General features: G+C 51.2%; 1 protein-coding gene across 2 annotated transcripts; it reads right to left on the reverse strand.

Moving 5' to 3' along the window:
* Positions 1 to 824: 824 nt before the first annotated feature.
* WFDC1 (WAP four-disulfide core domain 1) lies at positions 825 to 24597 on the reverse strand. Of its 2 annotated transcripts, none has more exons than XM_045582642.1 (7): positions 24313 to 24597; positions 13973 to 14156; positions 9703 to 9786; positions 8594 to 8731; positions 5075 to 5113; positions 3714 to 3783; positions 825 to 1258 (listed from the first exon to the last, which is right to left on the reverse strand). In XM_045582642.1, the coding sequence occupies exons 1-6, from the start codon at positions 24562 to 24564 to the stop codon at positions 3725 to 3727; spliced, it is 756 nt and encodes a 251-aa protein (XP_045438598.1). In that variant the 5' UTR covers positions 24565 to 24597; the 3' UTR covers positions 825 to 1258; positions 3714 to 3724. The 2 variants fall into 2 exon arrangements, with proteins under 2 accessions (XP_045438598.1, XP_045438597.1); XM_045582641.1 differs by having other exon boundaries at positions 5075 to 5116.
* Between the last annotated feature and the right edge of the window lie 1089 nt (positions 24598 to 25686).

Raw genomic sequence — 25686 nt, forward strand, 5'->3', positions numbered from 1 at the left:
TGGGGGGAAGACAGGGGACAGGAGGGTGGCTTGTTTTTAAAATATGTGTCCTCAGGCATTACCTCCACATTTGGAATTTAAAAGGTTGAAGCCTGCCAAACAATTCATCAACACCAATCACCGCAACTTGTTTTTAAAGCAGGTTATGGGCTGAATTCAATCAGTACCCCCATAAACCTATGAGCATATATATCTCTGTTTTGAGCAGATGCTGTTGAAATTTGAATTGTGTAACAGATGCCCTCGGGGCCCTGTGTGCCCAGGAGGGGGGCTGCCCCTGGAGTTGACAGCCCCTCCCAAGGGTGACCCTGCCCGTTCATGGAGATACTGGAAGCCTGGTACATACTCGACACCCCTCCCCCCGATGGGCAGATTCCACGGATCGCCTGCAGAATGAACATGTAGGCCTCTGGCTCAACAATTGTCAAGAATTCATTATACCAAACTCAGGGCCTCTGAGTGGCCTCACGGGTTCCTGCCCAGGAGCTGGCCTGGTGGGACCTCCAGGGTTGGCACCAGTGACCTCTGCAGCACCCTGACACCTCCCCTCGTCTGACCTTCTTCCCTCCTGTCCCACTTCTCCACCTGCGCCCGTTTTCCCCAGAAACTTCCATAATATGTCACTTTCACCAAATCCTCCTCCCAGGACCCAATTCAGAGAAATCTTAACGAAAACAGCCCACACGTGGCCGGAAAGCAGGGCTGAACTGTCTCCCAGCAAACCCACCCTCCCTCTCCCCCCACCAGGAGCCAGTGGCTTCAGCCCCAGTCAGATTTAAGACCATTCGATGGTTAAGGTGATGAATTACGCATGAATAGGTACATTCATCTTCATTTTGTGATGAGCGAATGTACTGGGAGAACGTGGGAGAACGTGGCTATCTTCTGAGACTGTGGGAGGCGGGGTGCGTGCCCACCAGAGTCGGACCTGGACGGAGGCTGTAAATGACACAGCACGGAGCTCTGACTTAGAAAGAGCTTCGCATGTGCTCACAAGGCAGCGCCTTCTTCCCAGGTAGTGTCTGTGGAGCCGCAGGGCCCAGTGAGATCCAGGCGTTTCCAAGGCGACAGAGCAGGACCCGGCGCTGGTCTGCGGCTCCCACCGTCACCCAGCCGGGTGATGAAGCCTGTATCCCGCCTCTCGGCATCTCCGGGGTTATGCTCTGCTGAGCTGGGCATGACCTCTGAGGGCCAAAGCATTCTTATACAACAATGTCCAAGGCTTAGCAGAAAGTGAGGAATGTCCTTTCAGATTAGCTGAAAGGGAAGCAAAGAAGAAATGAATATGAGCCACTGCTTAGGCCCAGGCGTCCTCAAACTTTTTAAAGTGGGGGCCAGATCACGGTCCCTCAGAGAGCTGGAGGGCCGGACTATATGAACTACTAATTCCTACTGTAACACCTCGGCTGCGCTCACTGCCCAAAAAACCTGGCGGGTCGGATCAGACTCCTCTGTGGGCCGCATGTGGCCCGCGAGCCGTAGTTTGAAGACCCCTGGTAGGCAATACGTGGGATCACAAATCCGTGTCCTCCTCTTCCTCCTTCCCCACCGGACACCAGAACGGTGCTAGCCTCTGCTGAGACTAAATTCTTAACTCACTGAGACGTCCCTGCAGGAACCACCTTACTTAGTTCCTAACACCTCCCTCCCATCATTCCCATTTTATAGGTGAGGAAACTGAGGCTGGAGAGTTGAAGTCATTGCCTAGGTCATGTGGTGGCAGAGCAAGAGTTTGAAGCTAGGTGTGTTGGCTCCCAGAAGCCACCCAAGCGGCCTCTCACAATCTGTCCTTCCCGCCTGGCCCCTGGCACGTGCATGTGTAAGGGTCACAGCCCGCGATGGGTCAGAGCCGCTGCAGGGACGGACTGTTCCTGTCATCGGCAGGTAATAGACTTCCGTGTCAGTCCCCACCGGCTCTAGATTTTCCAGGAGGTCTCCCAGCAGAACGCTCTGGAATCTGAAATCTGATGCCTTCCAAGGACATGCTGGGGAAACTGCCTGCTTCCAAGGGCTTTTGTTGGCCTTGTGTCCATGTTCAGCTTTCACAGGGGATGGTGGGTATTAGGTTTTACCTGCTGAGACCCCTCCAGGTGTTGGGGTCCCAGAATCCTTGTGTTCACCTATGTCTGAGAGCAGAGCCTGTGCCTAACCAGACCTCCGGGCTGGCCTCCTCAGGACATTCTGTTCCCACTTCGTGCTTCCTTGTGACTCCGCTAAGCCAGTGATTTCTAATCACCGTGCTGTGGCACTCCGGGGTGCCAGAAGGATTTTTAAGATATGCAATGCCCAACTGTTTAGGTACAGGTAGGTCCTGACCACCTTTCCCTTCGATTGTTAAATAAAAAAATGACTACAGCCCAGTCGGTGTGGCTCAGTGATTGAGTGTTGACCTAAGAACTAAGAGGTCGCCAGTTCGATTCCTGATCAGGGCACATGCCTGGGTTCGACCCCCAGTGGGGCTGTGCAGGAGGCAGCCGATCTGTATTTCCCTCTATCAATGCTTCTATCTCTCCCTTGCCCTTCCTCTCTCTCTAAAAATCAATAAAACATATGTATTTTTTAAAATGACTACAGCCAACACAACAATAACCAGCCAGTGTGAGTGAAACAACATGATACCTGGTGTGTGTTTTTCTTTGTCAGATCGGCAACAATATAATATATTTGTGGTGTGCCACAGAATTTCAGTGATGAGTGTGTGTGTGCCCTGAGATGACAAAGGCTGTCGCTGCTTAAGCCAAGATCTTTCCCGCATCAGGGCGTTTCTTCTTCCGGCTCTATTTGCCTAGGTGCCCATTCTCCAGGTCTTCCAACGACCGCAGCACCTCCTCCTCTCAAGTCTTGGCTGGCTCAGATGTCCACTCCTTTCCCAGCTTTCCGTGACCCCCGACCCTGTCTGAAGCAGCTCCCAGCCCAGGCTCGGTACTCTGCACCACATCGCCTGTCCGCTTCCTTCACACTCCTCGTTGCAGCCTGTCACTCTCTTGCTGGCTTACTTGTTGACTTGTTCAGTCTCCTACTGAAGGATGTAGGAGATACACACACACACACACACACACACACACACACACGACAGCAGGAACTCTGTCTGTTCTCTTCACTGCGTCACCCCCATAGCTCCCAGCCCACTGCAGGTGCCGTGCATGACTGTTGAGCCCCTGCCTATCATAGAGCTGGCCCTCGAAAGCATCGTGTGCCAGAGGGAGGGACAGATGTCATGGGACAATGGAGGACTTGTCTGCCTGTTGGATGCATTAAGGCACATGTGTCAAACACAAGGCCCGCGGGCCAAATCCGTCCCGCCAGGCCTTGCAATGTGGCCCGCACCGCGCTGTCATCACTGCACTCCGCTGCGTTTCCATCACAATGACAGTTTATGACTGTTCAGTAAACCATTCGGCCCGCGATTTAGGCTGGATTTTAGATTTTGGCCCCTTCTCTGATTGAGTTCGACACCCCTACTTAAGGCAAAGGACTGGAAAGGTAAGTTACAACCTAGGTGAGTCTTTGGATGCAGGTGTGGAGGGTATAGAAACGCCCGCTGTAACAACACACAGTTCTCATCTGTTTACTTTGAAATTATGAGGGAGTTTAAAGTTCTACCCGCAGGGGAAGCCCCACTCTTGCCCTCCCACCGGCCAACTTTGGGGTGAAAGCCACCTAGGACAGCTGGCTGCGTAAATCCCCCCTCCCTGCCACCGGCTCCCACCTACCCGTCGCCACTTTATTGCATGTGCCTCCGTCGCCCTTTTCCATGTTCTGCCACGTTCTTGGTGTCTCCCTCTGCAAAAAGAACAGGGCTCTGCCAGGACAGGCGTGTCGATTCCTGCTCAAAGACTCACCAATCACTGCTAAGTTAAGTCCAGATACACCAGCCTGACTGTCTCCCCTTTTCCCACAAACGAGGTACACAGCCCCCCCCCCCCCCCATAGTCCCTCCCCTTTCCTCACCCACGGTGTGTCCTGGCCCTGCCCACAATTCTGGCCTCATCTGCTGCCCCTCTCCCCCTCGCTCACTAAACGCTCCAGCTGCACTGACGGCTGAGTTGCTTCCAGGAGTCTCACACCTGCTGTCACTAAACACCCACGTGGCTTATTGGTTGAATGTCCTGTTTGACATTAGCTGCACGATGGCAGGCACTGGTCTGCCATGTTCACAGACGTAGCCCAACTTCCAGCACCGAATGAAGAATGGAATAAAGAATGAATATACATGCTTAATCAAGATGTGATAGATGCATGGAGGGATTAAATCAATTATTGGATGAAAAGATTGGTGGATGGATATAGATAAATGGATGCATGATTGAATAAATTACTAAATGGATGATGAATGGATAGATGATGGAATTGTTGGGTGGACGGAGCAATGGATAACTGAATGGAATGACAGTGTCAGCCATATTTTCCAGTTCTGTGAATGAAAGTCTCTCCAGTCCCAGGTTCTGATGTTTGGTGTTTACCACGCAACCACATTTGCTGTGAATGCCTCTCGACTCATACCTCCTGGGATGCCAGGACTTGTCTGCCTGTTCACAGACGCATTAAGGCAAGGCTGGAAAGTTGAGTTGCAACCTGGTTGAGTCTTTGGATTTAGGTCTAGAGGTATAGAAGCGCCCACTGTGACAACACAAGGAGTTCTCATCTGTTCACTCCTCCGCACCCCCCCTCCCCCAATCAGACAACAGGCCTTTTACATTGTTTTCCAATCCCAGCTTCTATTTTGTCTCCTGTGAGACATCCCTGAGTGGTTGCCGCAGGCCCTCTCAGTCACCAGTCTAGCAGCTCCTCCACCCTCCAGCCTGCAGCCTGAGAGGGCTCCCATCCAGGTCAGATACCAACCGGAGGGCTGCCCAGGCTGGAGAGACTTTCAGGACAGAAATCTCTTGGTGTCCCACTCCCACAACCCCAGAGTGTCCTCTGATGGCATAAAGCACTGGCCATGTCCCTCCCTTCTCAGCAGCTTCAAATGATAGTGCTCCTGAGAGTCCCTGGCCTTTAGTTTTCTTGTCCACCCGAGAATGCCCGTTGTCCTTGTTAGGACTCTGCAAAGCAACAATGGTTCTTCTCTTACCTGGGTATTTTTTGTGAGCTGTATGTCTTTGGGACGGCTCTTCTGGAAAACAAGCGAGAGGATTAAACGCCTTTCCGGGATTTTAGAAGGCCCAAACCACTTTCAAGCGAATACTAAAGAACTGCTGGGTTTTTCATTCTCGTTCTAACAAGGGTGTTCGGGAGACTTTGCCAGAGGCTACATGGCTTTGGCATGGCAGCTGATCCAATGCAGAAGCAGATGTGAGAATCCAGTCCTCTTAATTCATATACGGAATTGTAAACATGTAGAACCACACCCTTCCTCTCACCGGTATTATTTTCTGTTGACAAATGTTATTTTTTAAACAAAAAGAGTTACTACATAATGAATTTATCATTGTTATTTTAATGAATTAATACATCAATACTCTTAGCGTCCCAGTTTTAGTTTCTAAAATGGTAAATATCACAGTCATACAGAGAAGTGGTCTGTGGGGGGTCCTCATTCTTTTTTTAGTATAAAGGGGTCCTGAGACCAATGATGAACTGGTTGCAAAATTTCAACATATTGTTTAGCAAATGTCATCACAAAATATGTTCCCCTGGGGAGTAAATAGTATTGTTTTAGTCCTTTCAAAAGAGATTCAAATGTCATTACTGCACATGACAAGGTAACTCGAGACTGAATCTTCACTTAACGGCTTCACCAATCCTCTCTGAGCCTCAGTTATCTCACAGGAAATGGGCATAAAATCAGTACCTCTTCAGTTATTGTGAGGATGAAAAGAAATAATTTCATTTACAACACCTATATGCAAGCATTAGAAGGAACCATATGAAATCGCCATTTTTGTGTGTTCAAAAGCAGTCAACTCTTGGCAATTTCATGTCTCAAATGGTTTCTCTCTGTTGAGTGTCACTAACCCTACCTCTTCCCTCAGCCCCCACAGCAGGGAAACATTTGGGGGAGAGCAGAAACCTGGTCAGAACACAGTATTTCATGTGCCAGTGACAACACTGCGCAGCTCACGGCTCCCCTGCAACGGCTCAGCCATGTCTGACGGCTGCACCGCCAAGAGATCCCATGTAGGCACCTGGAACTCGTACCATGCTCTATGTCAATTACCTATCAATTCAAAAATCGCCTTCTGCCTCGCTGGGCATTTTGTTTCCTTTTGTGCTGTGGTCACCCTAAAAACCATCTGAGTGTTTGGGACCAGCTCTGACAGCTCTTGTACAGGCACCAGGGGCTGAGGCAGGCAGCCCGCATACTGGGGTGGATAGTTTATCTGCCTTAAGCCAGGTTCCAGGACCTTTTCCAGGCCCGAGGCTCTCTGTAACATTCCTGCTCCCGCCTCTCCCTGGGATGAGTTTTGGCTGGTCATGCCTGCTCACGCCACAGCTGGCCAAGTCACTTGTCAGAAGGTCCAAGGTACTATTCTTCTTACTTTCTAAAGTTAGTCTAAAATATGTAGTTTTTAAAAAAATAAAAGGCTTCTGCCCTGATCACTCTGGTTCAACAGCGCCCCTCTCCCCCCTGAGACCTTTGCTCCAAGGAAAGTTGTGGGAATTCAGGGTGGTTTCAAACTCCCCAAAAGCACCAGCAATTCTAGTTAAGTGGCAATCCCCCGGGGCCAAGTGTAGAGATTTCATTTGCATTCCTACCTGCAAGGCTCAGATCTTCCTGTGGAGGGGAGGACACACACACACACACACACACACACACACACACCCCACAGGCTTTGAAGCAGGTGAACAGGCTCCAAATTCCCACTCTGCTCCTTGTTAGCTGTATGCACTGACTGGGCAAGGTCTTGAACTTGTCCTCCCTTTTCCATAAGACGGAGAGATAGTGGCATACATTCCCTGAGGGCCTACTATGTGTCAGGCGCTGCTCTACAGGCCTTTCAAGCTTATCACTACCCCAGGAAGCAATTACTATCATGACCATCACTACCTCCTTTTACAAGTGAAAAAACCTGAGGCTAGGAAAGGTTAGGTTACCTACCCAAGGTCACCAGGGAAGAAAGCCGTAGGGTTTGAACACATTTCAGTGGCCCTGAGCCTGCACTCTGAGCCTACATGACACCGCCGTCTGGTCACATCCCTCCTTCCGCAGGCCTGAGCTAACAAGTAAAGGCGGTATCTCTGAGGCACTACATCCACCACAGGCATCATTTCATGGTTTCCTTGCTTATCTCTGGCCTTGAAGTGGCTTTCATATGACAAAATGAGCAAGATCGGGGGATGATAAGGGTGGAATGGTTCCAGGCCTTTCCAGTTATGAAAAATGACATTACAGTCCAAAGGACTCCTGACTCACTCCGCAGCCTTTGATAAAGGCTGCTGCTCTCCTAGTCCGGCATGTTCCGACAGGCCGGCCTGCCCTCGGGGCTTTGCATTTGGAGGACCGCATACCCCGTTTTCCTGAGGTCTGATTTCGGTGTCTAAAGTTTCTATTCTGTGCTTTGAAGCAAGAGGCATGGCCGCTTAGCCATGAAAGCCCATTGTACAGATAAGGAAAATGGGGCCTGGAAGGTTCTATTTGGGACACACAGCAGAGAGGGGCCGGTGGCCACGGGAATCCCAAGCTGCCTGGTGTGCGGGGGAGCCTGCTAGTAACCCAAACAGCAAGCAGAATGTTGGAGAAATCACAATTAAGCCTAATCGGTTCCATTTGCTTCAAAGCTCAGAATTCCGGCGATCAGGATTCTCAAAAAACAGTTCTAAAGTCTCATCATTTTCTTATTTGCAGTTTTAATGACGCTACATGTGCAATTGATTTCATGTGTATGTCTTTCTCAAAACACTTGAGAGAAATAAATTTCTCAAATCAGGGGGAAAAGAAAAGAAAAAAGCTTTGGCCTACCATGCGCTCTGATATATTCTTTTGGCCAGCAAGGTCACTGTAATTATCCTTGATCTTGACTCAGGGCAGAAGTGGGGACCTGGGCCTTAGAGTGTGTGGACTCGAGGCTCCAATGAGCTCACCTTTGATGAAGCTGCCCTACATCTCCCCGAAGTTCCAGATCCTTCACTTGCCACACATTTCTTCCAAATCCACACCAAACCTCTTGACCGTCTTGCATGAGGCACATGTGGGTTTTAGGTACTACCACCTAGTCCTTCCGCTCTTGGGAAAATTATGCAAACTAAAGTGATGCTATTCATACTCCTCACCGATCTACTTACAGCCTTCCTCCCCAAAGACAGGCTAATTAAGCCATATCAAATGAGGGTTCTCAGTTAATTCAAAACATAGACACACAGATGGATATAAAATCTCAGATGTTTAGTGAGGCCTTTATGTAGGATGCAAATGAACCCTCATAATAACATGAAGTGGCCCCATTTTACACACAAGGAACCCGAGGCTCAGAGACTGAGCACTTGAGCCCATGGTCAGCCAGCTGGAAGGCGGCGAGGCTGGCGCGGGGGAGAGGATGGGAGATTTGAAAGGGAGGCCAGGCTGGTAGGACAGAAAGAGCCCTCAGCCAGGCTCCGATATGTGGTGGTTATAGGAGGGTGAGTTGGGCGGGGCTTGGGCACCCACACTCACCTGCTGGGCCCTGCTTGACACACTCCCCGCGGTTGGGGATGCCCTTGGCCATGTCACCCGGGCTCAGGATGCGGCACTCGTAGCCTGAGGGACAGAGGAGTGGCTCCGCCCCGTCCTCTGTGGTGCTGCAGGTCTCCGCTGCGGAAGGACACATGCCACGGAGGCAGTGAGCACAGTGAACACGGTATCCAGAGGGGCACCTCTCGACTGTGCCCCGGGTTCCAGGCTGAGCCTTGGTTTTCACTCAGTGTCATGTGTGCACATGCACATATGTACAGATGCACTCATACACACACAGGGAGCTGCTCCAGCACACTGCCTGCCCCCAAATCTCAGTTCAAAGTCACATCACGTGCCCAAACATATGTTCACTCAGACACTCTGAAACACATATGCTCATGCTTATAGTCACATGTGTACACACATATTCACACACAAAAATCCTGACACATACACTCACACATCACACACACATTTTCACCACCCCCACAAGTCCCAACACACATATATACACTACACATACAACCATCCGCACATATGTTCACATGCACACAAATTCTGCACGCACACACACATTCACACTTACAGTTACACACATTTACATGAACACAGATGCACAAATATTCAGACATACACAGCGGGTTTCTTGCACAGCGGCATACTCTCGCGGACACAGTCACACACAGAGAAGTGTGCAGAATCACAAGCACATGACATACATGAAGGGTACACACTTGAACCCTACAGCTCTCTAGGCCCTGGGTGGTTCCCATCATCATTGCTCCCATCATCAGGAGGCAGCAATCCCCTTACTCGGAGTTTAGGGATCTGTAAACCAGCCCCAAGCACCCTCCCCCTCAATTCTCCACCAGGAAGGGGGCCCCATTCCCAGGGAGAGTCAAACTCTGTATTGTCCTGGGGATGCTGAGAGCCTGGCCAATACCCTCACCATCCTCCCCCTGTGCTGGGAGAGGCTCTAAGAGGTCTGAGTATTGGGGGGCAGGCAGTGTGCTGGAGCAGAGGCAGCCCCTATTATCAGTATTCTGGTGGCAGCTTGAAAGGGGGGATCCTGGCTATGACGTCAGGTCTGGGCTTGATCCTGTAAGTACCTTGTAACACCTCCTTGGGGCCATCCAGGAGCCAGCCGTTGCCACCAAGCCATCGAGGTTTCGGCTCTACCAGCCAATCTACAACTAACAAAATAACACGTGGTTAAATTGAGGCCCTCCGCAGGCAGCTGAGAAATGCCCCAGCCCCTGGGGGGGAAACAATGGTGGTTCTCTAGCATTGCCCTTTCCTTTTAGTAACAGAACTTTGAGTTTTGGCTGGCCACTGTGTGGCTTAGCTGGAGACTACATTTCCCAGCCTCTCTTGCAACTAGGTGTGGCCATGTGACTGAGTTCTGGCCAATGGAATGTGAGCAGAAGTGGTGATGTAACTTGTGGTCTTGCCCTTGCATTCTATGCCTGTTTTCTCCCCTTCGTTTCTCTCTCCCTCTTCCCACAGGCTGGGAGCCACTATGATCTTGTGGAGCAACAAGATGGAGGGAACCTGGATCCTTGGATGACTGTGGAACAAAGCCACCTGGCTACCACGAACCATCTGTCTACCTCTGGCCTATTAATTGAGGGAGAAGTAAACGCCTCATTGGTTGGGCCCCTGAGTTCTGGGTCTTTTTGTTACAGCAGCACAGTTTGTTCTATAACCAGTACATTTTTAACCAGAAGAGTGACCCACGTAGTAGACTGAAAGGTCTTCAAATATCCAAAGCAGGGGTTGAAAGCCCAAATACCTCCCGGAGGCAGGTAGATAATATAAAGGAGGAAATCGGGCCAGGTGGGACAAACAGATATGGCAAACTAGGGAGGGTTTCTGCCTCATTGGGTCAGCTGTTGGTCAGCTTTGGCCAGCCGTTCCCAGTGTTTCCAGAGCTGATTTTTGTTTTAAGCTATAAATCTAACTAATATGAATTTTCTGTTATTTAAATGTTTGGCAACAAGTAATTTAAAATTTTTATTTTATTTTATTTATTTATTTATTTATTTATTTATAAATTTTATTGATTTTTTACTGAGAGGAAGGGAGAGAGAGAGTTAGAAACATTGATGAGAGAGAGTCATCGATCAGCTGCCTCTTGCACACCCCTACTGGGGATATGCCGGCAACCAAGGTACATGCCCTTGACCAGAATCGAACCCGGGACCCTTCAGTCCCCAAGCCGACACTATCCATTGAGCCAAACCGGTCTCGGCAAGTAATTTAAAAATTTTAAAGCTCTTTGGAGAGCAAATGAAATTGGTCTGAGATCACATTTGCTTCTGACCTCTGCTTTAGTCAGAATCAGAAACATGACCAAATTAAAGCGGTTCATGTGCTGTCTAGCGCCTTTGAAAGTGCATAGATGGGTATTAGTAAAAATGCTGGATCATCCCATAGCATGGAAATTGAAACAGCAGGGGAACAAACCCATAATTTGCAATTTCCAAACAAGAGGAATGGCATGATGACATTCTGCAGCCACTATTTCCAATCTTCTGGTTTCCCCCTTCTTCTTTCCACCACACAATAGAAAATGTTTTCAATGCTATCTTTTACCAATAGGAAACTTATCGATATTTACTGTTTGTATTCTCCTCTGCCTTGCAGCAGAGAACTGTGCACATGTTGCTACACTTTTTGGAATCCTGAAACTCGGTGAAGGCCTGCCATCCATTTGCAGACTCTCAAAGGCCTGAAGGCCCACAGGCTCACCTCTCTGCTCCTTCACTGGAACTCCCTGGGGTCACCTGCTACCTAAACTCCCTGTACCCCAGCCCTTATCTCAAGATTCGCTTTTGAAAACAGCCTCTCCACCCCCCCCCCCCCCCCACCCCCCCGGGGAATGCAATGAAGTGTGTAAGCTGCTCAGAATAGGGCCCAATACACTCCAAGTCATCTGCTCGTGTAAGATCGTGGTTCTCAGTCCAAAGCAATTTTGTTCTCCACGGAACATTCAGCGAAGTCTGGAGATATTTTTGGTTGTCACGATGTGGAGTGGGGGTAGTATTGGCATCTAATGGAGAGAGGCCAGGAATGCTGCTCACTAGCCTACAGTGCCCAGGTCAGCCCCCAACACAACCTCAAGTCGAATTATCTAACTCCTAGGAGTGCCAAAGGGGAGGAACCTTGTGTTAAATATCATTGCCATTGTTATTACGGCTTACTAATGTCTCTTTCTGCTGGCCAGTGGAAACTAGTCATTTTATTACTTTATGAACCATAGATTCATTGAATAACTTTCAGGAGCCCAGAGACTGTTCTAGATGGTGGGGGATATAGTAGTGAATAAAATAGACCAAATTCTCCTTGGGGGTCTGACCTTCACATGGGGGGAACAGTCAGTGAACACATAAGTAAAACACAGTATTCGGAGTGGACTGTAAGGAAAACTGAAGCAGGTAAAGAGGGTAAGGGATGGCTGGAGGAGGGACTGCTATGCAGAGAGGGGATCTTCCCAGATAAAGTGGCCTCCTCTGGCGGAAAGGGGAAGTGAGCCTCCTCCAGGGTGTCTGGGATTGGGGTGTTTCAGGCAGTGAGGGGCCTGCATACGAGCCAGGTACTGAGCCAGGGGCCCCACAACCCTGCACTTGGGGCCTAAGGCAGTGGACACCTCACGGGAGACTGGCTGAAACTCTAGCTCTGTCTGCTGTACGACCTCTGCAGGCGGCTGGGCTCCTCTGAGCTTCAGTGTCTTCGAAGGTAAAATAGAGCTGACAAGAGTCTCTCCACCTCCCGGGACTGCGTGAGCATAAAACTGCAGGAGATGGTGTATGGAAAGGCCGCCGGGAATGTCAGGGCCAGTTGTACAGCTTGTGCACTGCGGGAAGCAGCTGGCCTGGACGGCGGTGAGGCTAGAATCCTGAGCCCTGTCGAATCCGCAATCCTCAGGAAGGGGCAGCGTCTTTTACTTCCACACCTGCTTCTTCCACCAGGAGGGGGCGCCATGTCGTCTTTCTTATAAAGGGCCTAGTAGGAGCCTTCTGGTCCTGAGTGCCTGCCCAGTCTCTGAACCAGAGGAAGTGCTCAGACGCTCTGGAGACTGTGATTAAGAGCATCTTGAAGGGCTGTGATCTCACTCCAAAGGGGGGTTGGGGGGAGAGGGGGACTGTGGTCGCTGTAGCTTTGGCCTTGGGAGGAGGGGAGAGGTTGGGGCTAACCTCTGAGCCACCTTCAGTAATTGAAGCCCATGGAACCCTCAGGTGCTGTCCAAGCAGAACTGGGAGTGGAGACTTTGCTGTCCCCGTAACCAATTAGGGACACGTTTTCTCCATCCAGAGGTGGGTAACTGTCCATCTCCTCCCACCGCCCCCCCGCCCCCAGCTGCCCATCTCCTCCCCCTGCCCCCAGCTGCTCAGTGTTCCCCACGGGCTCCCTTCCATCCTGTCCTAAACCTTCTCTCCAGAAGGAATCTGAAACTCCTTCCTTCCAAAGCTGAATCTCTGAGAACTGCTCCTCCCAAAGGGACTCTGCTTAAGATTACACGCGCTACTGGTGGCCTGCTCCTAGCCCTGCGGGGGCCCAGCCCTTTCGAATGGTCAGGCCCGCCATAAGCTGCCCTTTCTCACTTCAGTCCCGTTCTCCTTGTGTTTGGGGGAGGGGAGAGGTCTAAGGAGGCCACCAGCCAGCCCGTGAATTTAAACCCAGGAGTCTGCACCCCCCTGCCTCTCTGGGCACCCCACCTGGCCTTCGAAAGCCCCAGGTCTCCATCTCAAATGCCCCCGGGGCCAGGCATGTGAGGGAAAGGGACCTGGTGGGTCCGTGGAGAACTGAGGGCCCCCTTGCCACCTATGGGCACACGAGGCTCCAGCAGCCCGTGGCCCAGGGGAGGCGGCCAGTCTTATTTTATTTTTTTTTCAGAGAGGAAGAGAGAGGGATAGAGAGTTAGAAACATCAATGAGAGAGAGAGACATCGATCTGCTGCCTCTTGCACACACCCCCTCCTGGGGATGTGCCCGCAACCCCAACCAAGGTACATGCCCTTGACGGGAATCGAACCAGGGACCTTGCAGTCCGCAGGCTGACACTCTATCCACTGAGCCAAACGGTTTTGGCTAGTCCAGTCTTTTAAGGAGAGATCTCCCCCATCTTCACAGGAGGGTCATTTCCCCCGGAGCACACGTTTCCTCTCCGCACTGGAGCTCCCCGAGGGCAATGCGCTCAGCTTGGAGCTGGCCCAGCGAGCCGCAGCCTTCCCCCTTCACAGATGGGCACATCCACCTGCGTTCCTCCCAGCTCCACCTCGGGGCAGGGCCTGGAGGGACAGTTCACCTGGTGCCCTCCCTCCTCCCTCGCCCACCCCCACCCGCCGCCTCCCCATGGCCCCAGCCCGGGGGCGCCTACCTGGCGGGGGCGGCACGGCCTCCAGGCAGGCGTAGGCGCAGCCGTTATGGCAGCAGCGCTGGCGCTGCCGGCACTGGGTGTGCGCTTGGCAGGGCTCCACCTCGCAGGCTCCGGGGGGCAGCGAGCGCGAGGGTGGCGGGCAGCGGTCCGCGCGGGGCTGCCCGGGGCCATCAGCCTCCTGGGCCTGCGGGGAGAGGGCGGTGTCAATGGTGCCCAGGGCAAGCCGCTGGGCCTCTCTGAGCTTCTGAGTTTTTCCTGTAAGCACAGCAGAAGCAGCAGGGGTGGGTTGCTTGAGGATTAACCATGTTTCTCTTTGTAATAGCCCCCAACTGAGAGGAGGGCAAGCCGATCCATCATCAGCAAAAAGGATAAACGAATGTGACCAGTTTGTACGTTAAGCATCTATCCTAATATATATATACACATATACATCACATTCATTTTAAACATGTATATATAACAGGGTATATATGTGTGTATATATACATATAAAACGTACACACACATACATATATCTATATGCACATATATCTTATAATCCATAGGGGGCTTTAGGAATTTGCAATTCATACGCAGAATGGATAAATTCATACAACTTGGGTAAATCTCACAAACATAATACTGACTGTTTTTAAAAAGCCAGCTTACAAGAGAACACACGATCTGTTTATATTCTAGTTCAAAAAGAGGCAAAAGTGTTGTCCAGTGAGAGAAGCCAGTGAGCGGCCACTTCGTGGTTGGTGGCTGGGAGAGCTCAGGGTCCCCGGAGGCCCGCCCTGCTCTGCTTCTTGCCGGGCCACGTGGTGCAGATCTGCGGAGCTGGGCACACGATTCTTTGGGCCTTTTGGCTTTACTATGTTTCGATGAAAGTTAAAAGACACATAGCTTAGCCTGTAGGACATGCAGGCACGTGACTAATAAAATAAACAGTTAGAGGGGAGGTTGGGGGAGTTTGTCACACCATGCAATTCCCCCTGGGCCTCTCTGACCCCGTCCATACCAGGAACACTGTCCTGCTTCTGGATTTGAAAGTGGGGTGTGTGGAGGGCAGATCTTATACATCCCTACACACACACACACATACACACACACACACACACACACACAGTTAGATATAGAACAGATTCATTGAGAAGAAACACACTGGCTTGCCCTGCCCCCTGGCCTATGCCAAAACTGCTCCTGTCATTTACATTCCTACTTATAAACCTCCTCGTTTCCCTGCACACATATTTCAAAATCCCACCCCCTGTACTGTCCAAGTAAATAACACCTGTCTGCACACTGGAGTAGCATGTAGCTGTCAAAACCTGCCCGTAATCTGCTTATGAAAGATCACCATGTCATTGTGGTTCATGAAGAAATTAAGGTAAAGAACAGTTTGTTTGCTATGCACCTAACTATGTTTTCAAATATACATATGCACACATGTACTATGTATATATTTGTACTAGAGGCCCAGTGCACAAAATTTGCACACAGGTAGGGCCCCTAGTCCTGGCCAGCAATCAGAGCTGATCAGGGCCTTCCAGCTGCTGGCTAGGGCCTCCCTTCCCCAGCTGCTGGCTGCTGGCTGGGGCCTGCCTTCATTCCGTGCCGCCCCCTGGTGGTCAGCACACATCATAGCAAGCAATTGAACTTCCAGTCTCCAGGTCTAACTTTCAAGGGAACACTTTGCATATTAGCCTTTATATATATATAGAACTGGAATATTTTTTTGGAAGGAGATACAAGAATACACAAGAAACTGTTATCAAGGATTGCCTTTAGAGAGAAGAATTAGATTCTGAAGCCAAGAGAGATTTCTCCTCATTGCTCACTATTTTATTATGTTTATAACTAGTGCCAAAGAGTTTTGCCATGCACATGTTATATTTTTCAATTTAAAGAAGACAAAGCTTTAGAAGTACTTATGAAGAATTGTTAATGACAGGAAAAATACTTATGAGAAAGAGAGAGAGAGAGAGAGAGAGAGAGAGAGAGAGAGAGAGAGAGAGAGAGAGAGAGAGAAGGCAAGATACAAAATGGCATATGCCATCTGATCTCTACTAAAAAGGCAGAAGGTCGAGGATGCCTACATATCCTTCCCACACAGCTATTGTGGTGGCTGCAAACCCCATGCGCTACTCCAAATGTCCTGTAGAGGGCGTCAGGCCGCCGAGAGTAGGCCCAGAGGAGGAGCATCTTGGAATTGGTGTAATTTACAAGGACTAGTGTTTTTCAAACTTCCTCCCAGGACTCCTCAGCCCCATCCCCACTCTCCAAAGAGCCTGGGCAGAGTTGGTCTCTGGTCCCCAGCCCAGCTTCACCCAGAGAATTCATCTTTTCTTCCTAATATAGGTTATTAAATTTGTGAAAAGTAAAAATGAGCACAAAGCCAACACGTGCAGGCAAGGAGTGGAAGGTTTCACGCGATTGGTGGTTCTTCCCAAGAACAAAGGGAAGATGGGAGCATGGGACTTCTGTCTCCTGGTTCAGCCTTTTCACTCTGCCCTGCCTGGCCCAGGCCCCCTAATTCCAAGTGCCATTGTGAATAACTTCCAAGCTGCACGCAGGGGGCATAATCCCACACCATTAGCTCTTAATTCATTTTCTTCAGAATTAACGACATTGGATGCATGTCAGGGTCCCACCTTTTAAATCCTGATTGAATGTGACAACTGCCCGGGCCTCCTTCGGGGGGTGCTGAGAGTGCATGGTCTGGAGGAGCCGGTGGGTTTCTCCACTTAGCCTGTTTTTATATCAAAGCCTCATTTATGAAATTTAACAGAAACTGGAGATAAGAAATGAAATACTTTCCACCCACCTTCGACGCCCTCTACAGGACCTTAGGAGTAGCGCACGGAGTTTGCAGCCACCACAATAGCTGTGTGGGAAGGATGTGTAGGCATCCTTGACCTTCTGTCTTTTTAGTTGAGATCAGATGGCATATGCCATTTTGTATCTTGCCTCTTCTCTTTTTTTCTTCTATCTCGCCGACTCCCCTAATGACACCCCCAACCGTAGGGGTGTAGAGAGATCAATTTTAGATGTGCTCTACTCCCAGAGGAAAGTTCAGACGTTTCACAGGATTCAGAGAGAACAAAAGAGATACGTGCCTTAGAAGTCACATCTCGCGCGGGAGTTATTTAGATGGAGCCTTGGAGACAACAGATGGCGGTGGGTGATAAAGGACTGATTTCCCCAAGGGGCCCAGATGAAAGGATGACATGCTTGGGAAAATATTTCATGTTCTGCAAGGTGATATTCAAAGACGATCCTAAACAAAGGATGTTTTCTGGAGTTCTGGGAAAGAATGGACTTTCATCAAGGAAATAAATAGATCACCCTTCAGTGGCTCCCCAGCCCCCAGGGGAGGGTGGTGTTAAGATCAGACCTGAGCTGCCCCCCCAACCCTTCCACGTCTCTGACCACTCTGCCCTTGCTCATTCCTGTCCAGTGCCCCGGCCTCTGTGAGGCCCCTGGAACACGATAAGCTCATCCCACAGCTGGGCCTTCGCATGAGCTGGGCCTCTCTCCCAAGTTCCCTGCCTGGTTCTGGCCTTGAAGTAGCTCCAAACCCCTGATCACCATGGGAGCACGGTGACAGACAGACTCATCTGGTTCTTGGTTTTCTCCCCTTATACTGGACTTGGTTTTGTTCCCACCTGTGTCCCAGGCACCTACACTCTCTGCAGTCCTAGCCTGCCAACCTCTCCACTGCCGCTGAGTCTAAGTAAAATAATAGCAGGTCAGACCCCCCTGGCCAAATGGCAGCTCACCTTTCCATCACCGGGATCTTCATCGGTTATTTCCGTTCCCACTAAGGGACGGTGTAGCAGGTCCCTTATCAAGCAGCTGTGGGACACATTTACAGTGGGCACTTTCCTGGGATATACATGACTCTCTTCAGGCCAATGGCCTGGGGCCTACTTTCCCCTCCTAGGGGAGATGGTGTTGGAGGCCCCTGTGATGTGCTGCTATTAGGCAAGTAAGTTAGGAAAGTGTCAGCTCTGGCTCCGTTGGTAGGAAGCCCAATGCTGCTAGTCTAAATCTGATTCCCTGTGTCCTCCAAAGGAGGCTGGATAAATAGAAAATGGCACATCTGTACCTTGGAGCACCATAGCAGCCTTTGGAAAGGGGACACAGATCTACCATATTAACGCACCATATATGTTCATTGAAACCACAAAGTACAAAACAGTAAGAATAAGCCAGACACAATTCCATGCTCTATGTGATTCCCTTTATAGGAAACTAGAGGCCTGGTGCACAAACTTGTGCATGGCGGGGTCTCTCAGTGTGGCCTGTGAGGATCGGGCGAAACCCGCAGTTCAATGCTGCCTGCAGCTCCCACCTGTTGCTTCTGCTCATTTTGACCCCACTGGAACATGATAGGTTACGCTTCATCAGTCCCAATTGGAAGAGGATCGTCACTATAGCAGTGCTTGCCAGCCATGAGCCCTGTATCTGGCGCCCTCCCAAGGGAAGTGGCTGGCGGGATCAGGCTGAAACCAGCTCTCTGACATCCCCCAAGGGGTCCCAGATTGCCAGAGGGCACAGGCCAGGCCGAGGGACCCCACCGGTACATAATCAGGGCTGGGGAGGGACCATAGGAGGGCTCCAGGGCATGTCTGGCCCATCTCCCTCAGTCCCGATGGGCAAAACCCCAGCAGCAAGCTAACCTACCAGTTGGAGCATCTGCCCCCTGGTAGTCAGTGCACATCATAGCTAGCAGTTGAGTGGATTTAGCATATCATTTGCATATTACACTTTGATTGGTTGAACCGTTGATCGGTCATCGGACGACTGGACACTTAGGATATTAGGCTTTTATTATATAGGGTGTCTCAAACAGACAAATGCAGAGAGACAGAAAGCAGATAAGTGGTTGCCAGGGGAGTGTGGAGTGACTGCTTAATGGGCCTGGGATCTCCCTTGGGGGTGATGGAAATGTCTTGGAACTAGAGAAAGGTGGTGGCTGCCCAAATGCCAGTGAATTATTCATTTTAAAATGGTTATGTGAATTTTATCCTAATGAAAATTTCTAAAAAAAAAAAAAAAAAAAAAAAAATACCAGTAAAATCCTATTAAGAAAAAAATGCATGTGGAGTATAACGGCTTCATTAAAGTCTAGGCAAACACACCCTAAAATGCCAACAGAGCTTATGTCAGAGGAAGAGTTTAAATTATTTTTACTTACTTAGGACAGTCTGTTTCTTTACAATAAACATAATTTTTATAATCAGGAGAAAGTTTGAAACCATTTCCATTTAAGGAGAAAGAATCCAATCTCCAGACCCCTCCCAATTTGCCCGAGTCCCTCCCTCAGCCCTCCCCACCCCACTCATTCCATTAGCAAGAGCTTTCCCTTTTGTTGGAATGTTCCAGCAACTTAACGGTCTGGCCAATAAAAGTGCACCCCAGGACTCGTTTGTGTGGTACAGGAAGAAAGCCAATGTTCCTCTGAGCATTATTCGCTTTTCCTTAGGAATTCGGACGTCAAAGAGCTAAAAATAAGTCTCTCCCCAGAACAGAGGACATAGGGTTCCCTGTGCACGGGCGAATGCCATTTCCGGCTGCCCCGGGACCTCCGCACTGGGCTCTGAGAGCAGGGTTTGGTGCACACTAACGGGACTTCCTGGGAGAGGTGCCCCGAAAACGGGGATCTCACACTGCGGACAAACCCAGTTCGTGCAGGCTGAGAGCAAGACTGCAACCTCGACCAATCCTTGGGTGTCCGCCGAGCACTGCTATGCACCTGGACGTCTTCTAGAACTTTCCACCCCCTCTATCCTGTTCTGGAAGGTTTTCATGTAATTTATTCATCCCTATAATGGGAACTTCATAGTTCCCGGGCCAACTACAATATGTGCGGGGCCCGGGGCTGGGAACAAGGAGAGCTGAGCTGAACCTGATGATGCGGCTCTGGGACAAGTGACAAACACCAAACAAAAGGTCACACGGCTAAAGCAAAGTGGTTGTTTTCCTTGGTCATCTGCCAAAGAGGTTTCTGGAGAGAAGGACCAGCTCGGGAGCCTGAGGGACACGCACGGGCTGCTGGGTCCTACAGGGCTTTTGTGCTCTTCCCCAAAAGACAGCTATTGTGGACGCAAAAAGGCAATAGACAGGCCCATTCAGGTAAAGGTGGATCTTTATCAGGGGAGACACCTGCCTGGAACACGACTACCCCCGCCCCCCCCCCCGCCCCGCAAACCGCTTTACAGCTCCGGGGGGACTAAGTGCAAAGGGCGGGCACCCTGGGAGCAGGATGCATGACAAAGAGGTCCCCTTGCTCCTGGCTGCTGCAGCCCCTCACTGTCCCCTCCGCTGGGGCAGGCACTCTGGGCAGGGTGCATGCTGCATGGCTGCTTGCTGCTGCCCTGGATGGGAGCTTGGAGGCAAAACAGAGCCACAGCACAGAGACACGCTGGGATCCTTGGGCCGCCCCATCTGCAGGCTGACGTGGCAGCGGCAGTGGGCCCCACCTGGCAGATGCGATGAGTCGAGAGGACCCTGCGAGTTAATGCATGGCCAGCGCCTGGCCTGACGCACAGGAAATGCTCTTATGAGTTTCATTAAATGCCAGGAAAGAAGCTCCGGACACCAGCTCCCCAGAACTGACCCTGAGCCCCCAGAAAAGGCCACTAGGCGACTTACAAACATTCCACTCTGTCTTATCTAGCCTCATAAACATTTGGTTCTGCGTTTTGTTTTGTTTTATTTTGTTTTGTTTTGCTTTGCTTTGTTTTGTTTTGAGTAGTGCAGATGTGGAGAGGGTGGCTCTCTGCCAGGCCCGGAGCTCAGGGCTCCCCACTGTCTTCTCACTGGACCGCACAGCAGGCGCTCCAGTGCTGCAGAGGAGGAAACTGAGGCCCGGAGGGGAGAGGCCTCCACGGGGTCCTGTGGGAGCAGAAGGCATGCCGTCCTCTCCAGCACTGAGCGCCGGGCTGTAGCGTACACCGTGTCCAGGAAATGCCTCGGGCCCGTTGCCCACTCTGCTTTGAGGGGGTGAGAGAGGTGCCTGCGGCGGGGGGCAGACGGCCAGCGGTTGGTTGGTCATCATCAAGCAGCCTTGGCCGTGTCCATAGACTGAAACTCCCACCGTGGCTGGCTTTAGCCACCTGTGGAAGGGGCTGCATGAGGAGAAGCAATAGTTCCCCACAACCTACTATTTCCCCCATACGGATACCATCCACATTAGCAGAGGGACTCGTGAGATGTAGAGGAATACGTAGGAAGTGATTCATTTCTCACGAGTGCTTCCTTCCTTTTTACGACTTAAATCACATGATTTAATCTTTAGTAAGGGCTCTGGTTAACTCTCCACGTGCGTCCAACCTGGCTTCAGCATGCTACTGGGCCCCTGGCCTTGTCCCCCCACCTTGACCTGCCCTCTGGGCTGAAGGTCTGACTCAGCTTGGGGTGGGGGCAGTGGGGGCCGCATGGGAAAGTCCTGTCTCTGAGTGTGTGGGGTCTGCTTCCTAGGACTCTTAACGTCCCTGCTGACCATTTGCCTGGGAGTTAGAATCGGAAAGAAAAGAGTCCTGGAAGCCATCTGGTCCTCTGCCTTCGTTTCCCAGGCAACAGCCTGAGGCTCAGAGAGGGCAGTGAGGAGCCCAAGGCTGCAGAGCTGGTGGGATGAATTCCTAGGCCAGGACCCTTTCCAGCCTCCCCATCCTCTGAGCCACACGTCAGCAGGCTGTCCTTCCCCAGGGGCCTGCTCTGAGGCAGCTCCTGTGCAACCTCTCCTGTCTCAGCTCGGGGCGCGGGGAGGGTGCCGGTGCTGGTGATCCCCAGGGAGACTGCCCACCCAGCGAGGGCACCCTTCAGGCGCTTGCTCCTGACAATGATGGCTAGACACAGCTCACTCAGTGCCTGAGGCCCACCCTGGTCTGGGTGGGTTTTTTTAAAATTGATTTTTAAAGAGACAGAAAGGAAGAGAAGGAGAAGGAGAGAGTGAGGGGGAGAGGGAGAGAGAGAATTGATGTAAGAGAGAAACATCAATTGGTTGCCTCTCATACACACTCCGACAAGGGATCAAACCCACAACCTAGGTGTCCTGACTGGGAATCGAACCCGAGACCTTTTGGTGTACACGATGATGCTCCAGCCAACTGAGTCATCTTGGCCAGGGCCAGGCCTGTGTTTTAAAGAGACTATCCCATCCCCTGAGTACATCATCCTCAGCACCCCAGACTTGCCAGTCCTCCCAGTGAGATGTCTGCGCCTAGGACACCCCACGGCTAGGTGGAGGTAAGACCAGGTGATGTATCAGAAATCCCTCTGTGGTACCAAGTGCTCATACCGAGGAGGATGCAATCATCCTTTAGGCCAGCAAAGAGCATGGAGCAGTGAGACCTGAGAGGCTCCCTCTCCCTCCTTCCACACACAGCCTCTCCTGTAGGAAGGACTGCCCCCTCAGGGCTCTGCGTCACACCAGTTCTGCCCCCAACCCTCAGCCACATGGAGTCTTCTTCCAGGAATGGCCTTTCTCAACTTCTTTGTTTTTCCTTTCTCCAAATTCTTTTTTTTTTTTTTTATATATATTTTCATTGATTTCAGAGAGGAAGGGAGAAAGAGAGATAGAAACATCAATGATGAGAGAGAGAATCACTGGTTGGCTGCCTCCTGCATGCTCCACATTGGGAACTGAGCCTGTAATTTGGGCATGTGCCCTGAGTGGGAATCAAACCATGACCTCCTGGTTCATAGGTCGATGTTCAACTACTAAGCCATGCCAGCCAGGCTCTCCAAATCCCTAATAATTCTTCAAGATCTGGCCAAGGTCTCACCTCTTCCAGGAAGTCTTCTGTGACTATACCATCTCACATGAGCTTTTCTTCTTCCAAACATCTACCCTCAATTCAGCCACTACTACTTTTTTTTTTTCACTCCCAGTATCCTCCTGCATGGCCTATAGAATGTAAGCCCTGGAGGCTGAGATTAGCTTCAATATAGTTTAGTACACCCCATAGTACCTAGGTTCATTAAACAGCCTTTCTCCTATGTTTCTACCTGGAAAACTCCTATTCATCCTTCAAAGCCCCAGGTTGAATGCCCCCAACTCTGAAAAATTCTCCCTGACTCTCCTGGGGCAGAGCTTCATAAGTTCTCCTGTGCTTCCATTGTATTTGCCCATAATTTCCCCCACAAGAATGTATTGGGCACCAACTTAATGACAGCTACCTGGCAAGGCATCAGGAATTAAAAAAGAGAGAGAGAGAGAGACAGAGAGAGAGAGAGAAAGAGAGAGAGAATTAGGCTGTACCCTGAGGAGCCTATATTCCACCTGGGGAGGCAAGCATCAACTGATTTCACCATTATTTCATTAAATGTCACCTACATGCACTGACCACTTGCTGCGTGCTAAGTAACACGTTTTGCATATTGAGTCACTTGATGCTCACACCTATGCTGAGCGCTGGTGTTATCTCCTTGACCTTCTATGCTTCTGTGCTCCGGGGTGGGGAGGATCTAAGATTGACCCTTCCTCCCCTCCCCCACCCTCTCTCCTAGTCCCCTTCCTGCTTTATATCCCCCCTCGGCATTTGTCACCAAACTTACTATGTTTTCCTTTTATTTCTCACTTATTTTCTGCCTCTCCTACTGCAGCGTGGACTCCTGGAGACAGGGACCTGATGTCTGTGTTCCCACAGCCAAAGACAGTGCCTGGCAAACAGTGGTAGGCAAACACATTTGCTGAAAGAAACGTATCTTTCCGTCTCTCAAATGAGCAGATGAGATCGTCGGTGCTCAGAGAGGCCAAACGATTTGCCTGATGTCACCCAGCTGGTGCGCGGCAGAGCCCGAGTTCAAACCCAGACACCGAGCTCCAGGGCACGCGCTTCTTGTCCCTTGTTACGTCAGGCCAATCCTTTGGTCTGCCGTCACCTGTCGCCTGACTGCCTCCCCCACTTGCCTCTGCTGCCCTGAAGGGTGGGAGCTGGTATTGCCATCTTGTGCCCACTGAACCCCCCACCGTGCCTGGCCCAGAGCAGTTTCCAGTAAACGTTTACGGAATGAGTAAATAACCGCACGCATGCATAAGTACATTGTATAAAACGTTGACTGAGAGACAGCGCTCAGCCTTAAGTCCTCGGACCCAGGGGCTGCTTGCCAGGAGAAAGTATCCTCGGTAGGCAAAAGCACATCACAGGCCCGTGCACACATCTGATGTTCGCTTCTTTGCTTCCAAGGAGCCCTTTGAAGACGTGAGTTCCATCTGCCCACCGCCCGACGTTGACACTCACAGATAAAAAAAGACACCTGCCCTGCCTGTGTTTTGGGGGAGCGCCTACAGAGCGAACAGCATCTGGGGGTGGCCCACCTCCTCCCAGCCGCCCCACCCAGGCACTTACTTGGGGTTTCTCAGCCAGCCTCGCGTGCAGTGCCCGTTTCCAAATACTCTTGGCAGAACTGGCTTCAAGGAGCAGCAGCAGCGAGCATAGAACCCAGATGACCTTCCTTCTGCTGCTGCCCATCCTGCAGCTGGAAGAGGGGCTTCTTCCCAGATGCTCAGAGAAGAGGGCCCTGCTGCCAGGTGGGTCCTCTGAATGGGGAGCAGAAGTGTGCATGGTCTGCCAAACGCTCTTAGCTCCCCCTCCGATCATTTGTCCACGCCCAGCACATGCCCCCACCCCCAACCCCACCCCCCCAGTGGTGGCCCGCCGCTGCCTGGTTATTTTTAGCTTGCCCTATAACATCTGGCCCCAGAGACTCCAACCAGGCAGTTCCGATGGCAGTGGTCAGCTAGCCAGCAGCAGGAGGAGGCACACTCTCCCGCTCCCCCCCCCCCCAACCCCCCCACTTGCACTGACTTGCTTGGAGACGTGGCTGGGAGTGGCCCTGTCACTCTGGAACATGAGCACTTCCTTGCGGTCTGGGGCGGTCTCTCCCCGAGGTGGTATGCTGGCTCCTTGGCCAGAGGGCTGGGTGGGTGGGGGCCGGCACACAGAGAACGCAGCCCAGTAGGATGGGTGGGGATTCCAGCTGCTACCACCTCATCCAAATTTTGAGCTGGGCTGACAAACTCTGCCTGCCCAGAAAAGCTTCTTTGGAAGACATTGCCGTGTGTGGGGGCTGGCTGAGCACGTGGCCATGGGGAGATGACTCATGCCCTTGAACCTGGGTGTCCTCCTCTCCCATGTGGGCGTGTGCACAGTGACCATGTGTTTCTTGGGAGACTTCAGTGAAACTGCGTGTGAAGCATCCCACATACACCCTCAGTGTGCTGTAATGCCAGCAGTGTGTGTGTGTGTGTGTGTGTTTTATACAGGGATCAATATTTCGCAAGCCTTATATTCCATCACCTGTTCACCGCAACCCCAAGACAGGTACTGTTTTGATGACAAGCCACAGATGGGAGGCAGCGGTCTAATACTTGTCTGAGGTCAGGCCGATGGCAGAGCTGGGGCTCAACCCCAGCCCCGACTGACCACCATGACACACGCTCCAGACTTGGATGCACCTAGGCCAGGTCCCCGCTCAGCTTCTGTCTGTGATGCTGGGAAACGCTCTTTGGCCGCTGCCTCTCAGTTCTTTCTCTGGGATGCTAAGTCGTGGTCATGTGTTCCAGGGGCAGTAGAAAGGTCATGCACCCCGGATGTGGGGAGAGTGGGGGGGTTGGCTCTACAAGTCAAGTATCTGTGCCTCAGTGCCTGCCTCAGTGCCTTCCACAGCCCCTGGCCCGCATCAGTACCCGGTAATCCCTGACGAGATGCACTGGCTTTCCT

Source organism: Pipistrellus kuhlii, unplaced genomic scaffold (assembly GCF_014108245.1).
Source record: "Pipistrellus kuhlii isolate mPipKuh1 unplaced genomic scaffold, mPipKuh1.p scaffold_m20_p_17, whole genome shotgun sequence".
Lineage (NCBI taxonomy): Eukaryota > Metazoa > Chordata > Mammalia > Chiroptera > Vespertilionidae > Pipistrellus > Pipistrellus kuhlii.

What these genes read in the sequence shown, in the direction of transcription:
- WFDC1 (XM_045582641.1), bottom strand. Translation starts at nt 24,564, where the DNA reads ATGATCGGAGGGGGAGCTAAGAGCGTTTGGCAGACCATGCACACTTCT. An exon ending in GGCCGTGCCGCCCCCGCCAG is followed by an intron (nt 9,787 to 13,972) that starts GTAGGCGCCCCC and finishes TTATTTTGTTAG; the next exon opens with TTGTAGATTGGCTGGTAGAG. An exon ending in TGTCAAGCAGGGCCCAGCAG is followed by an intron (nt 5,117 to 8,593) that starts GTGAGTGTGGGT and finishes CTTGTTTTCCAG; the next exon opens with AAGAGCCGTCCCAAAGACAT.